Here is a 15491-nt window from a genome sequence, read left to right on the forward strand (position 1 = left end):
CCCTGATAGTATCCCTGAAAGTACCTCTGATAGTATGAAAGTATCTTTGATAATATCTCTGATAGTATCTCTGATATTATCTCTGATAGTATCCCATATAGTATCTCTGATAGTATGAAAGTATCTTTGATAATATCTCTGATAGTATCTGTGATAGCATCCCTGACAGTATCCTTGATAGTATCCCTGATAGTATCCCTTATAGTATCTCTGACAGTATCCCTGATAGTATCCCTGATAGTGTCTCTGATAGCATCTCTGATAGCATCCCTGATAGCATCCCTGATAGTGTCTCTGATAGCATCTCTGATAGTGTTTCTGATAGTGCCTCTGATAGTGTCTCTGATGGTGTTTCTGATAGTGCCTCTGATAGTGTCTCTGATAGTGTCTCTGATAGTATTCCTGATAGTATTCCTGATAGTATGAAAGTATCTTTGATAATATTTCTGATAGCATCTCTAATAGCATATCTGATAATATCTCTGATAGTATCCCATATAGTATCTCTGATAGCACCCCTGATAGCATCCCTGATAGTATCCCTGATAGTATCCCTGATAGCACCCCTGATAGTATCCCTGATAGTATGAAAGTATCTTTGATAACATCTCTGATAGTGTCTCTGATAATATCTCTGATAGCATCCCTGATAGTGTCTCTGATATTATCTCTGATAGTATGAAAGTATCTTTGATAATATCTCTGATAATATCTCTGATAATATCTCTGATAGTATCTCTGATAGTATCTCTGATAGTATCTCTGATAGTATGAAAGTATCTTTGATAATATCTCTGATAGTATCTGTGATAGTATCTTTGATAGCATCCCTGATATTATCTCTGATAGTATCTCTGATTATATCTCTGACTGCATCCCTGATAGTTTCTTTGAGAGTATCTATGATAGCATTCCTGATTATACCTCTAATAGTATCCCTGATAGTATCTTTGATAGTATCTATGATAGCATTCCTGATAGTATCTATGATAGTATCCCTTCTTGTATCTCTGATAGTATGTGTGATAGTATCTCTGATAGTATGAAAATATCTTTGCTAATATCTCTGATAGTATCTGTGATATTATCTCTGATAACATTCCTAATAGTATCTCTGATAGTATGAAAGTATCTTTCATAATACCTCTGATAGTATCTGTGATATGATTTATGATATGATCTCTGATAGCATCCCTGATAGTATCTCTGATCGTATCCCTGATAGTAACCCTGACAGTATCCCTGAAAGTACCTCTGATAGTATGAAAGTATCTTTGATAATATCTCTGATAGTATCTGTGATAGCATCCCTGACAGTATCCTTGATAGTATCCCTGATAGTATCCCTTATAGTATCTCTGACAGTATCCCTGATAGTATCCCTGAGAGTATCCCTGTAGTATCTCTGATAGTATCTCCTATATTATCTCTGATAGTGGTTTTGATGGTATCTCTGATTGTATCTGTGCTAATTGAGGCAGACTAGAGTGAAAAACTTAGCAGTCATTCTTTTTTTAACCAAACAAAATCTTGGTTTTCTTGTAATCCTTTAGATCTTGCTCTCTTAAAATCTATTCTTAGGAGGTGGCCATTGCTGGCGAGGTTGATAATTATCACGCATCCCAAGCTTCCCCTTGAAGAGATGGGAGTGAGCTGCCTTGTTGAACTGTTGGTTTGATACAACTAAGGGACTCACTTAGCCACTTTGGGGGGGTAGTGAAAACCATCCTCATTGGTGTGGGAGTGAAGAGTTGAAAAGACCCAGACCGGGTAAGGGTGGAAGAGTTCCTGTCCTAAAGGACTTTGATGAACCAGTTGGGTTTTAACAACAATCTGACAGCTCTTTTTTTTATTTCCAGGTTTTTCTTTAACTGATTATAGATTCTCAAACTGGCCATGATGAGTTTTGAATTCCTTCTGAACAACTAAAAGCTGTTGTGTTATAAAGGCATAGATATATCATAGGGCAAGACGATGCGATTGCGAGAGAGTGTCTAGTGAGAGTTCAGCTGCAATCTGTAAGCGCTGGTTGTCAGTGTGCCTTTTGTTCAAACTAACATGGCTGCTTCTGTGTGCTGTTGTCACAGGCTGATTCCACCACTCAACCAGCTTGACTTACTGCGGAACCTCAAGAGCAAATCAGGACTCACTTTCAGGTACTGAACATGTCGGCTTGTAACATGGGCCATTTCGTTACAACTTGGGATAGCCCAAGAACAACACGTGAGGCTAACTCATTATGAGGGCAGGTTGCATAAACTTGGCTTGCATTCCCTTGAGTTTAGAACATTCAGGGGTGACCTAATTGAAGTGTTTATAATGATAAAATGAATGTTATGGGGTAGAAACTGAAATGTTATTTCCCTTGCTGGGGGAATCTGGAACAGGATGGTACTCTTTAGGGTCAGAGTATGTTCTTCCCACTATCCTGACCAATAATTTTTTTCCCCTCAAACAGCACCTAAAACAGAGTCTTTACACTATTCATTTTGTTCCTGTTGGTAGGACCTTACAGTGTGCAATTTTAGCTGTTGCATCTCCTACAGTGCAACAGTGACTATGGGACATGCTGAGGTGGTGAGAGGTTCTATAGAAATGCAAGTTCTTTCTCCTGGTGGTAAGGTGATGCCAAGGAAAGGGAGACTGAGGGAGATGAGAACTTTAATGGTATAGAGTTCTGGGAATGCATGGTTTAGAGCAGGAGTCCTTGAGGATGTGGAGAGGAGTGTAGGATGTTAGATGGTATATTTAAATCTTAGGAAGCACTTTTGTTATTTTTAAGGATTATTTTTTCAGCCCAGAGTTGCAATGGCTGTGGAACCAAATAGAGTAAATGGAGTTGAGATCTGGGTTAGCCTTGATCGAATGGAATGGCAGAACAGGCTCAAGAGGCTGAATGACTTCCTCCAGTTGCTATGGTCCTGACAGTGGAGCAAAAAGGCAGGAAATATGAAGAGAAAGAGAAGAGAGATTGGGAGTGAAAATTAAGAAAAGTTAGCCTATCAGATGATTATTTTTTTCTTGTTACAAAAGTCATCCGATTAACTGTGCAGAGAAAATGCCCAAGAATATCATACAGAATGCAGGATTGAAAATTAGTTTAGGAAAGAGGAGGAACAAATCAATGGTAAATATACAAAGCTAAGCCTGGGGTCAGTATCGATTGGAAGTTCACAGGGAACTCCTGCATTTGGCCCCAATCAAAATGACTTGGATGAATGTACTTGCATGATCTATATATCTAACATATGTTAAGAATCTTACTCTGCACGTAATTCCTATCTGGAAGAAAGCAAAATACTGTAGATGCTGCAAACAGAAAATGAGAGAAAGATTCAACAGGTCAGGCAGCATCTGTGAAGAGGAAAATAAGCTAATGTTTCAGATCAATGTTCTGATCAAAGGTCCTTCTTTCTATGTAAGCTTTTTTCCATTATAAATTCCTGGGTCCAGAATTCTCACAAGCTTTGTCCCTGGAAGCACAATACTGTACAGTATCCCACCAGATTCAGACAAGTCGCTGAAAGTACTGTGTGAAATTCTGTCCCATTCGCCATCTTGTTATCTCAGTAACTGAAATTTTTAATGCCCCAAAATAAGTGTTTTAAACACAATAATGAAAACTCTTTTAAAAATCACAATAGCATGATTACATTTGCTCATTAAAAGGTCAATTCCCTCTTTTAATTAATCATTTTTTAGCTTGAAGATCTCAGTCTCTTCAAAAAGTCCGGGCCTCTGATTTGATATTTCTCCTTAGAGCATGATGCTGAATTTAGATAGTGCAGTTTTTGCATTAGTTGGTGTGCCTAATTTCCCAAAGATGAATAATTTTCATTGTTATTATCAGTGCTACTAATGGAATGTTTTTCTTCAGCTTCTAGCAATTTCTGTCCAGCAGCTTTTTTCTAAAAAAATTTGAAACTAAGAGCACAAATTTCAAAAACTTTATTGAGATAAAAGTCATGTTTTTTAAAATGGAGAGGCAGACTGTGACTGCATGCATCAGTAAGAGTGAGTGAGGGAAAACATTCAGTGTATTTACTATACATCTGTTACAGCTTTTGATTTGTTTTCAATAAGTGTATTGAGCTGAGAGAAAAAAACTTTGGTTAGAGACAATGTGAAGGAGAAGCTGTCGACCTTCATTTAACATTAATTCTGCGTTCAAAGGCTCATTTGCACAGCTATGTTTTGTTGATGTTTAGAAAAAAGTAATGTTCAAGGACAGTGTAGAGGGAGCTTTACTCAGTATCTAACCCTGTGCTATACCTTTCCTGGGAGTGTTTGATGGGGTCGGTGTAGAGGGAGCTTTACTCTGTATCTAACCCCGTGCTGTACCTGTCCTGGGAGTGTTTGATGGGGACAGTGTAGAGGGAGCTTTACTCTGTATCTAACCCTGTGCTATACCTTTCCTGGGAGTGTTTGATGGGGTCGGTGTAGAGGGAGCTTTACTCTGTATCTAACCCCGTGCTGTACCTGCCCTGGGAGTGTTTGATGGGGACAGTGTAGAGGGAGCTTTACTCTGTATCTAACCCCGTGCTGTACCTGTCCTGGGCGTGTTTGATGGGGACAGTGTAGAGGGAGCTTTACTCTGTATCTAACCCCGTGCTGTACCTGTCCTGGGAGTGTTTGATGGGGACAGTGTAGAGGGAGCTTTACTCTGTATCTAACCCCGTGCTGTACCTGTCCTGGAATATTTGTTAGAGACAATGTAGAGGGGGCTTTACCCTGTAGCTGAACCCTTTTACAAGGTGTTTAATGCGTGATCTGGGTCTTCCCAGATTCTAGCAGTACGTTTCCTAGCGTGGGATGACTTCTGTTTGATGAACGGCCCGGCATTCTGATTAACCATTTGCCTTTGTTCTGTTTCTCTGCTGCAGGAAGGAGACCGTGGATAGCACGCCAAGGTTTGCTTGATTTTAAAGCTCTGGTTTAAAAAAAATGCTCAGAAATTGCTGCTCCCCTCCCTCCACCCCATGTAGATGTGATTTAATGGGCGAGTTTTTGAACCTGAAATGAATACAGTGAAGGTTGCAGTGAGATGCCGATCTCATTGCTCTGTAGCTGTGTTAAATTAATTCAGAAGCATCCTTTGATTTTCAAAGTTGCTGTTACCCAGGTACAAAGCATGAATGTTGTTTTTATGTATTGTTATTTTCAGTGTGTTTCCCCTCTACATATTACTGCTGCTTGCTCCTGTCTTTTCCTGGGTCCTGCAGTGACAGAAGTTAAGTGCTTAATGGCGCTGCTGCTGTCAGTCTTGAGCCTGCCAATAGGAGGCGAGCAAGAACAGCCCAGGCAAGGACTGTCTCTTCCTGATAATGCCTCGCTCTCTGCAAGGTGCTGTCTGCCCTCCGACCTGGCTTCACCCAGCAGAGACGCAGTGAAGATCAGCGAATCGGCAGAAATTGAGTGCCAAATGTTTGGGGTCAATGTGGAAATCTGAGGCTAGGGGAGCTTCAATTCTTTATGCATCTTGCCAACTTTCCTCTGCATTTACTTCATTGGAAGGGGTGCCTGACCGATAGCCATTCTGCTTCCTTCCATCCTTTCTGAAAACGAATAATGAATCCATTTGATTTCCGATGTGAAGACCTGCTCGCAGAACAATATTTGCATGCAATGCTGAAGCTGAGGATTATTCGCTATGTTTCAATGTGAATTGTTGAGTCTGAAATGACAGTGTGCAGTTTATTCACGTCTTTTGATAACTGTCTTTCCTCTTTCGCTTAAGCAGAGAATTGAGCTTTGACAGTAAGAGGTATGTTTTATCCTCACCACTTGTTCCCTTTAACTCCCTTTGCAAGAAGCCAGGACCCTGTTGATTTGGATGGCTCTTCAGGAAGCCCCAGACTTGCTTAGTGTGGTCCTTTCTCCCTGAGTACCACATAACGATGTAAAGCCTTGTAAAGGTTCCAGCACTGATAATTATTTCTAATTTGCATGAAGTTATCTCTAAATCACAAAATTAATTGTTAGAGAAGCAGCAACAAACTTTATTTGTTAGGAATGGGCCCAATTTGTTTGTGTTAAAACACCAGCTGAATATATTCTGGAAGGATTTTGGGATTTTTGTGGTCCCAAGGCATCCTGGTGAGATTTAAAGCTTATCCCGTAGGATTGTCAGCCATGTAATGCTCTCCTCAATTCCCTATTGCTGTTAAACAGGGGCACTCTCTGTTTCTGGTCTCCTTCCTTTCACCTATGGCTCTTGATAGTCCTGTGTCTCTGGGTCTCCATTTATGGCCCACCTGCTGGGGACGTGTCAGAGTTGGAATCTAGTATTAATCCCTTTGCTTAGTGAGAGTAAATGAAGAGAGAGCTAAATGGAGTGAGTGGCTATTGCAGCTTCCACAGAGTAAGCAGAGGACTTGTTTGGTCACAAGTTGGTTCATTTAGATCTTCTTGTTGCTATTGCCGACCTTCCCATTGGAATTTTTACTTCTTCCTGAATAGAGAGACATGACCTATGTGTCATCCAAAGAAATGCAAAGCCAAGGAACATTAACCTCTGGATGGGCTCAACCTTTTCACTGAGATAAAAACAAAAAACTACTGCGGATGCTGGAAATAATTACCTGGAAAAACTCCGCAGGTCTGGCAGCGTCGGCAACCTTTTCACTATTAGCTGAATCAGTCACTCATTGTTCACTTAATTGTCAATGTCCACTTACTTGGCAATGCCACACATGTGTCGATGTCCATTCACATATCTACAGTCCTTAACTTCCCATGGGGAAATGAGGGACGGGTGATTGACACTGGCCTAACACATCAGGTAGTGGTGGCCTCTCATTTCCTGCACTAAAACAGTGACTGCACTAGCTTCATTGGCTGTAAAGCCCTTTTAAATGTCCTGAGGTTGTAAAATGCACCATATAAATGCGAATCTTTCTTTTCTCATTGTCTCTGGTGTGCATCAGACCCATGCCCAAGAGATGAAAGGATGGTCTGTCGGGCAACAGTTACACAGTCCGTTACTGGATTAGTGAGCCTTCTATTTCTCGCTATCCCAGATACGATCAAAGCAAAGGTGCTGGGACAAAGTGATCATGTTCTTATCAAGTGCAAAAATCCATTCTCCTGTGTGTCTTGTGTTTATGTTTAAACAGGAGGTCACACTGAAATGCTGCAGTAGTTTTGGAGTCTTCTCTAATTGAGATGTGCAGCCAAATGGTTCGCAGGAGAATTCCCCGCTAAACACAGCGATATATCAAACTGCCTAGGAGCTGGATTAATCTCAGCCACAAGAGACGTACAGTCAGTTCCCAGGTGGCACCTGATCTCTGCTTCATGCCTAGATGCCTGTTACAGATCATGCAGGGACTACACTATCACCAGTCCCTAGACCCAGCATGGTTCCCTCCTGTGAATTTATCAACTGGTATTTCATCTCTGCTCAACATGTCTAACATATAATCACAGCTGCAGTTTGCAGATCTTGCTATCATTTCTCTTCATGTAGGATATGTGTTTGACATCAGAATCGAATCTCAACCTGTCAGCCAGGAGGAAAGTTGCTCCCGTCAGTCGAATGCCCGTTAAAGGACATGCCCAATCTTCCTTTCCATTGGAAACATCAGAAGTGAAAATTTTGCGTGTTTTTTTTCGAGTGGCAAATTCCCAATGCCCAGTGTTACACCTGGTATTTGAAAACCGAACTCCACCATACTTTCACCTCCGTCCAGCCCAGGCCGGCAGGATGAAATATTGTCTCTGTTAGCTCAGTGCCGACTTTAGACTCCCCTGGTCCCCCAGCGGCCTGAGGGTGTGCAGGCAGAGAGGAAATGGGTGACTGCCCAGGACCAGGCAGGCAGTGCAGGAGTCGTGGGAGTGCAATTTTTGCTTTCCAATTGATATTCAGCCCTGAATTCGGGTGAGGGTGATGGTTCCCTTGCAGAATGCAGGCAGAATCAAGTCAATGGCACCACGGGTAGCTCAGCTATACAGAGAGTACAGGAGGACGATTGGGAAAGCAATAGCAATAGGGGATTCAATAGTTAGGGGAACAGACAGGATTTCCTGCAGTCGCACACGTGAATCTAGGATGGTGTATTGCCTAAGATAAAAGCAAAATACTGCGGAAGCTGGAAATCTGAAAGATAGACAGAAAATGCTGGAAAATCTCAGCAGGTCTGACAGCATCTGTGGAGAGAGCAGCAGAGTTAATGTTTCGAGTCCGTATGACTCTTCTTCAGAGCTAAAGAGAGGTAGAAATGAGATTAAATTTATACTGTTTAAGCGGGGTGGAACAGATGAAGCTAGATAGAAGGCCAGCGATAGATGGGGACTAAGGAGAGATTGACAAAGATGTCATGGGTAAAAAGACAAAGGGGGTGTTATTGGTAGTGGTAAGGGCTGAAGAAGGTGCTGGTAGTGGCATAAAGGTAAGAAAGCAGAACGTGTTAATAGCAGAACAGGGGTCAGCGCTCTGAAACGACAATATAGAAACAAGTAACAGAAGGCCCTTTTGGGAGTGGGGTGGGGAGGGGGCAGTGGTTGGGGAAAAAGGATAGAAAAAGGGATAAAAAAGGGGATAAAACAATGAATAAATGAATAAAAATTTAAAAAGTACAATAAAAAGCATAATGCCACCACCAAACACATCTCCTCCTCACCCCCCCTCTCTCCCCATCAGCATTCTGTAGGGACCATTCCCTCTGGGACACCCTGGTCCACTCTTCCATCACCCCCAACACCTCATCCCCTTCCCACAGCACCTTCCCATGCAATCGCAGAAGGTGCAACACCTGCCCCTTTACACCCTCCCTTCAATTTAGTTACTGCATTCACTGCTTCCAACACGGCTCCTCTACACTGGGGAGACCAAACGCAGACTGGGTGACCGCTTTGCAGAACACCTTCGGTCTGTCCTCAACATGGCCCAGTCCTCCCTGTCGCTTACCATTTCAACACACCACCCTGCTCTCATGCCCACATGTCCATCCTTAGCCTGCTGCATTGTTCCAGTGAAGCTTAATGCAAACTGGAGGAACAGCACCTCATCTTCCGACTAGGCACTTTACAGCCTCCCAGACTTAACATTGAGTTCAACAACTTCAGTCCATGAATTCTTTCCTCTATCTTCATCCCTTTTGTAAAATTTATTTCTATTTTTTATTTACTTTGTTTTCATTTTTATTTTTATTCATTTATTCATTGTTTTATTCCCTTTCTTATCCAGTTTTTATCCCTTTTTCTATCCTGTTTCCCCAAACACCACCGCCTCCCCTCACCCCACATCCCAAAGGACCATCTGTTACTTGTTACGTGTTGTTCTTTCAGAGAATGCTTACCCTTGTTCTGCTATTCACACATTCTGCTTGCTTACTTTAATGCCGCTATCAGCACTTTCTTTAGCCTTTACCATTACCATTAACACTCCCTTTGTCTTGTGTCTATGACATCTTTGTCAATCTCTCCTTAGCCCCCACCTATCGCTGACCTTCTATCCACCTTCACCTGCTCCATCACCCCCCAACCTAAACAGTATAAATTTCATCACATTTCTACTTCTGTTTAGCTCTGAAGAAGAGTCATACGCACTCGAAACGTTAACCCTGTTTCTGGCTCCACAGATGCTGTCAGACCTGCTGGGTTTTTCCAGTATTTTCTGTTTCTGTTATGGTGTGTTGCCTACCTAGTGCCAGGGTCAAGGAGGTCAGAGCACTCTGAGGAGGAGGGAGAACAGCCAGAGTTTGTAGTCCACATCTGTAATGACATAGATAGAAAGAGGAATGTGGTCCTGCAGTCAGATTTTAGGGAGGTAGGAAGGAGACTAGCAAGTAGGACTTCAAAACTAGTAATCTCTAAATTACTCCCAGTGCCTCTCACTAGTGGGTATAGAAATTGATGGATTGAGCAGATGAATGTGTGGCTGGAGAGATGGTAAAGGAGGGAGGGCTTTAGATTCCTAGGATATTGGGACTAGTGCTGTGGGAGATGGGGCCTGTATAGGCCGAACGGGTTGCACCTCACCAGAGCAGAGATCAATGTCCTTACGGGCTCAATTGTTATTGCTATTGGGGAGGGTTTCAACTAAGTTGGCAGGGGGATAGGAACCAGGATGTAACACTAGCGAGTAAAAACAAGATGCACAAAGGACTGGAAGAAACAGATAGCATTAGAATAAGAACTAGTAAAGTATTAGGTGGGGCCAGAGTAGGAGGGAATGCAGTAAGGTCTAAATTAGGTTTACAATTCATGGTTGTGGGTGCATTTGATAAATAAGGCTGGTGAGTTGCAACCCGTTCGGGCTATACAGGCCCGATAGTCACCAGGGTATCATGATCATAATGAAGACCCTGCTCAAAAAGGGCAGGGCTGGGTATTAGATATTTCAGGATGCAAGGTGTTCAGAAAATATAGAGAAGAAAAGAAAGTAAGATGGGTGTCATTATCCATGAAGGAGAATATTAAAGGGCTGGAGAAAGAGGACATCCTAGAGGGGTCAAGGACAGAGTCTATTTGATTCGAGCTAAGAGTCAGTGAACCTACCAGTACACTGCTGGATGTATTCTCTTGGTCACCAACCAATGGGAAGATATAGAGCACAACAAATTTGCAAGGAAATTATAAAGAATGTAAGGATTGTAGGGTAATTATAATGGGTACTTGAATTACCCTAATATAGACTTGGAGAGTAATAGTGTAAAGAGCAGAGCGCGGGGGGAAGAGTTTCTGAAGTGTGTTCAGGAGAATTTCCTAGATCAGTATGTTCCTGCCCCAGTGATGAAGGAATCATTGCTGGATCTGGTTCTGGGGAATGTGGTGAGTCAAGTGGATCAGATGTCAGTAGGAGAATGTTTAGGGGGCAGTGACCATTGTATCTTAAAATTTAGGTTGGCTATGGTAAAGGACAAGGAGCAACCCGGAGTAAAAATCATTAATTTGGGGAGAGACAATTTCAGAGCGGTAAGAACAGATCTGGCCCAGGTAAATTGGAACCAAAGATTAACAGACAGAAGTATAACTGAACAATGGGCTGTCTTTAAAGAGGAGATTGTTCAGGTACAGTCGAGGTCCAGTCCCACAAGAGTGAAAGGTGGGCAAGACAAAACCAGAGCTCCCTGGATAACGATAGAGATAGAGAGTAAAATGAAGCAGAAAAAAGGTACAGGTGACAGATGTCAGGTGGACGATACAACTGAGACTCAAGTTGAATATGCAAAGTTCTGAGGGGAAATGGAAAGCAAATAAGAGAAGCAAAGAGAGAGTATGAGAAAGGCTGGCAGGTAACATAAAAGGGGATCCAAAAGTCTCCGATATGCGTAAAAGTAGTAAAAGGGTAATAAAAGGATGAGTGGGGCTGATCGGGACAAAGAAGGGACTTATGCAGGAAGGAAGAGGGCTTGGCTGAGATACTAAATGAACACTTTGCATCTTCCTTTACTAAGGAAAAAGATTCTGCCCACGTCATAGTGAAAGATGAGTTAATTTAAATACTGGATGGGCTAAAAATTGATAAAGAAGAGGTATTAGATAGGCTGCCTGTACTTAAAGTTGATAAGTCACCAGGACCTGATGAGATACATCAGAGGATACTGAAGGAAGTAAGGGTGGAAAGTGTGAAGGCACTGGTCATAATCTTCCAATCCTCCTTAGATACAGGGATGGGGCCAGAGGACTGGAGAATTGTAAGTGTTACACCCTAGTTTAAAAAAATGTTTGATAATAATAACTCAGCGACTACAGATGGGTTAGTTTAACCTTGGTGGTGGAAAGCTTTAGAAACAATAATGTGGGACAAAATTAACAGTCATTTACATCCATACGAACATATGCACATAGGAAATAGGAGCAGAAGTAGGCCATTCGGCCCCTCGAGCCTGCTCTGTCATTCAATAAGATGATGGCTGATCTGTTTGTATTTCCAACTCCACATTCCCATCTACCCCCGATAACCTTTGATTCCCTTGTCTAACAAGAATCTATCTACCTCTGCCTTAAAAATATTCAATGACCCCGTCTCCACCGCCTTCTGAGGCAGAGAATTCCAAAGTCGCACAACCCTCTGAGAGAAAAAAATTCTCCTCATCTCTGTCCCAAAAGGGCGACCCCTAATTTTAAAACAGTGCCCACTAGTTCTGGACTCACCCACAAGAGGAAGCATCCTTTCCACATCCACCTTGTCAAGGCCGTTTAGGATCTTGTAAACTTCAATCAAATCACCCCTCACTCTTCTAAACCCCAGTCTGTCCAACCTTTCCTCATAAGACAACCCACTCATTCCAGGTATCAATCTAGTAAACCTCCTCTGAACCGCCTCCAATGCATTTACATCCTTAAATAAAGAGACCAGTCTGCACACAGATTCAAGATGTGGTCTCACCAATGCACTGTGTAACTAAAACATAACATCCTTACTTTTATGTTCAATTCCTCTCTTTATTAGCCTTCTTAATTACTTGCTGTACCTGCATACTAACTTTATTGTGACTCATGCACTAGAACACCCAGATCCCTCTGCACCTTGGAATTCTGCAGTCAGTCTCCGTTTAAGTAATACTTTGCTTTTTTATTCTTCCTGCCAAAGTGAGCAACTTCACATCTTCCCACATCTGCCAGATTTTTGCCCACTCACTCAACTTATCTATATCAGTTTGCAACCTCCTTACGTCCTCTTCACAATATACTTTTCTACCTATATTTGTGTCATCTGCAAATTTAACTGCCATGCCTTCACTCCCCTCATCTAAGTTATTAATGTAAATTGTAAAATGTTGAGGCCCCAGTACAGACCCCTGCCGGACTCCACTCATCACATCCTGCCAATCAGAAAATGACTCATTTATGCATACTCTCTGTTTTTTGCCAGCCAGCCAATCCTCTATCCATGCTAATATGTTACCCCCTACACCATGTGCTTTTATTTTCCACAATAACCTTTGATGTGGCACCTTATTAAATGTAGGTTAATTAAGGGAAAGGAAAGCCAGCATCTATTATTTCAAGACATATCTTTTTTAACCAACTTGACTGACCTTTTTGATGAGGTTACAGAGAGGGTTGGTGAAGGTAATGCTCATGATGTGGTATATATGGACTTCCAAAAGGGATTTCATAAAATGCCACCTTTGTCAACGAAGTTAAAGCCAATGGAATTAAAGGGACAATGGCAGCATAGATATAAAATTGGCTGAGTGACACGAAACAGAGTACAGTAGTGGTGAATGATTTTTGGACTGGAGAAAGATTATAGTGGGGTTTTTCAGGGATTGGCATTAGGACCACTGCTTTTCTTGATCTGTATTAATGACTTAGACTATAATGTATTGGGCACAATTTCAAAATTTGTATGTGACACAAAACTTGGAAGTATTGTAAAATCTGAGGAGGATAGTGATAGACTTCAAGAGGACATAGACAGGCTAGTGGAATGGGCAAACACATGGCAGATGAAATTTAATGCAGAGAAGTGTGCGGAACATAGGACTCAGTAAGCAGGAGTAGACCATTCAGCCCTGTGAGCCTGCTCTGCCTTTCAATAAGATCATGGCTGATCTGGTTGTGGTCTCAACTTCATTTTCTTGTCTGCCCCCCACAACCCTTGACTCCCTTGTCTATCAAAAACCTGTCTAACTCAGCCTTCAATAAATTCAGTGACCTAGCCTTCACTGCTCTCTGCAGAAGAGAATTCCACACACTAATGACCCCCTGAGAGAAACGTTTCTCCTGATCGCAATCGTAAAAGGGAGACCTCTTATTTTAATATTGGGTCCCCCAGTTCTAGTCTCCCCCAAAAGTGGAAACATCCTCCTGGTATCCACCCTATCAAGTTCCCTCAGGATCTTATATGTTTCAATAACATCACCTCTCATTCTTCTAAACTCCAATGGGTATGGACCAAGAGATGATACATTTTGTTCAGAAGAATGAGGAGAAATAATAGAAGATAAAGGATACAACTCTGAAGGGGATGTTGGAGCAGAGGGACCTGGGTGTATATGTGCACAAATCATTGAAGGTGACAGGATGGTTAAAGCACACAGGGTCCTGGGCTTTATTAACAGGGGCATAGAGTACAAAACCAAGACACTGGTTTGGCATCAACTGGAATATCATGTCCAGTACTGGGCAAAGCACTTCAGGAAAGATATGAAGGCATTAGAGAAAGCGTAGAAAAGGTTTTTGCAAATGGTTCCAGAGATGAGGAACTTCAGTTCTGTGGATAGATGGAGGAAGCTGGGACTGTTCTCCTTAGAGAAGATAAAGGTGAGAAGAGATTTGATGGAGGTGTTCAAACTCATGAGGGGTTAGGACAGAGTAGATAGACAGGAACTGTTCCCATTGGCAGAAGGGATGACAACCGGTGACACCCATTAAGGCGAATGTTAAAAGAACCAGTGGAGAAATGAGGAAAACCTTTATGCAATGAGTGTTTGAGATCTGGAATGCACTGACTGAGAGCATGGTGGAGGTAGATTCAATCATGGCTTTTATAAGAGAATTGTATGACTGTGTAGAAAAAAATTGCAGGGCTATGGGGAAAAAAACAAGTGAGGGGGACTAGCTGAGTTGCTGCATAGAGCAGAATGGCCTCATTCTGTGCTGCAACTATTCTATGATTCCTTAGTTCCCAGCAGACTTGGGCTTAATGTGTAAAAATGACACCAAATTGGCACTTAATTAGTAAATATGGCTAATGTAGAAAAGAGGATAATGCCACTCTGATACATAAGGGATCTGTCTCTGAGATTACTTCTAGGGCACATTGTTAGGGCAGAACAGAGGAAGCTTTACTCTGCAATGATCCAGCTAGGCTATAACCAACCGGGAATGTCTGATACTGGCTTTGAGTGTCTCGAATGGAAAGACTTCATTACCCAACACCAGCACAGTTCAAAATACAAACTCCTCTTTTCAATTTTTTGTGCAATTCACATCTCCCGAATATAGTCATCATCACAGGTTAAAGGATCTGCTTCCTTGTACCCTGTAGTGTGAGGTGCATTTTTCAGACCCACTGAACGGGGAAATCTGTAATCTTCATGAAATAACCCGCTTTGTGAAACTCCTGGTAACTCTAACCATGGCTGTGGCTATAGCAGCCTCACAATAAATGAGCTAATGGACAAAAACCTTCCTCCCTGATGGTCCAGCAAAGACAGAACTTAGGTAAATGAGTTCAGTTGCTCCTAGTCTATACTGACATGGCTGATCTCAATGGGGCAGGTGCTAACATTATCCTGAGTGCTCCTGGCATGGGAGAGACAATGATGGCTCCTGTTGAGAGGTCCAACAAGTAGGTATTGGATGAGAATGGGATTCAGCACCCCTTCATGGCTGAATAACTGGAAAATACCCTCTTTCTGAGTTAACATCTCGATGGTTGGGGGGCAGGAAAGGGAGGTGAAATTGGCATTTGATGGTAACACAGATGGGAAATTAAAATTGGGCTGGGTCTAATGTGGGCTCTGATTCGTTATCATCCATTTACTATTACTGTCCCAGCAAGGACTAATTCACCCCCCGTGAAGTCTGGCATG

At 42.2% G+C, this 15491-nt stretch overlaps 1 protein-coding gene across 2 annotated transcripts in view; it reads left to right on the plus strand.

The window, feature by feature from the left end:
• The window catches only part of kcnq2b (potassium voltage-gated channel, KQT-like subfamily, member 2b), a 171608-nt gene that overhangs the window by 109133 nt on the left and 46984 nt on the right, over positions 1-15491 (plus strand). For both annotated transcript variants that reach the window (XM_078554822.1, XM_078554823.1), the window contains 2 exons: positions 2088-2156; positions 4884-4910. In XM_078554822.1, the coding sequence (XP_078410948.1) occupies positions 2088-2156; positions 4884-4910 (96 nt within the window). The remainder of the gene's footprint in view (positions 1-2087; positions 2157-4883; positions 4911-15491) is intronic.

This window comes from Cetorhinus maximus, chromosome 13 (assembly GCF_964194155.1).
Source record: "Cetorhinus maximus chromosome 13, sCetMax3.hap1.1, whole genome shotgun sequence".
NCBI lineage: Eukaryota > Metazoa > Chordata > Chondrichthyes > Lamniformes > Cetorhinidae > Cetorhinus > Cetorhinus maximus.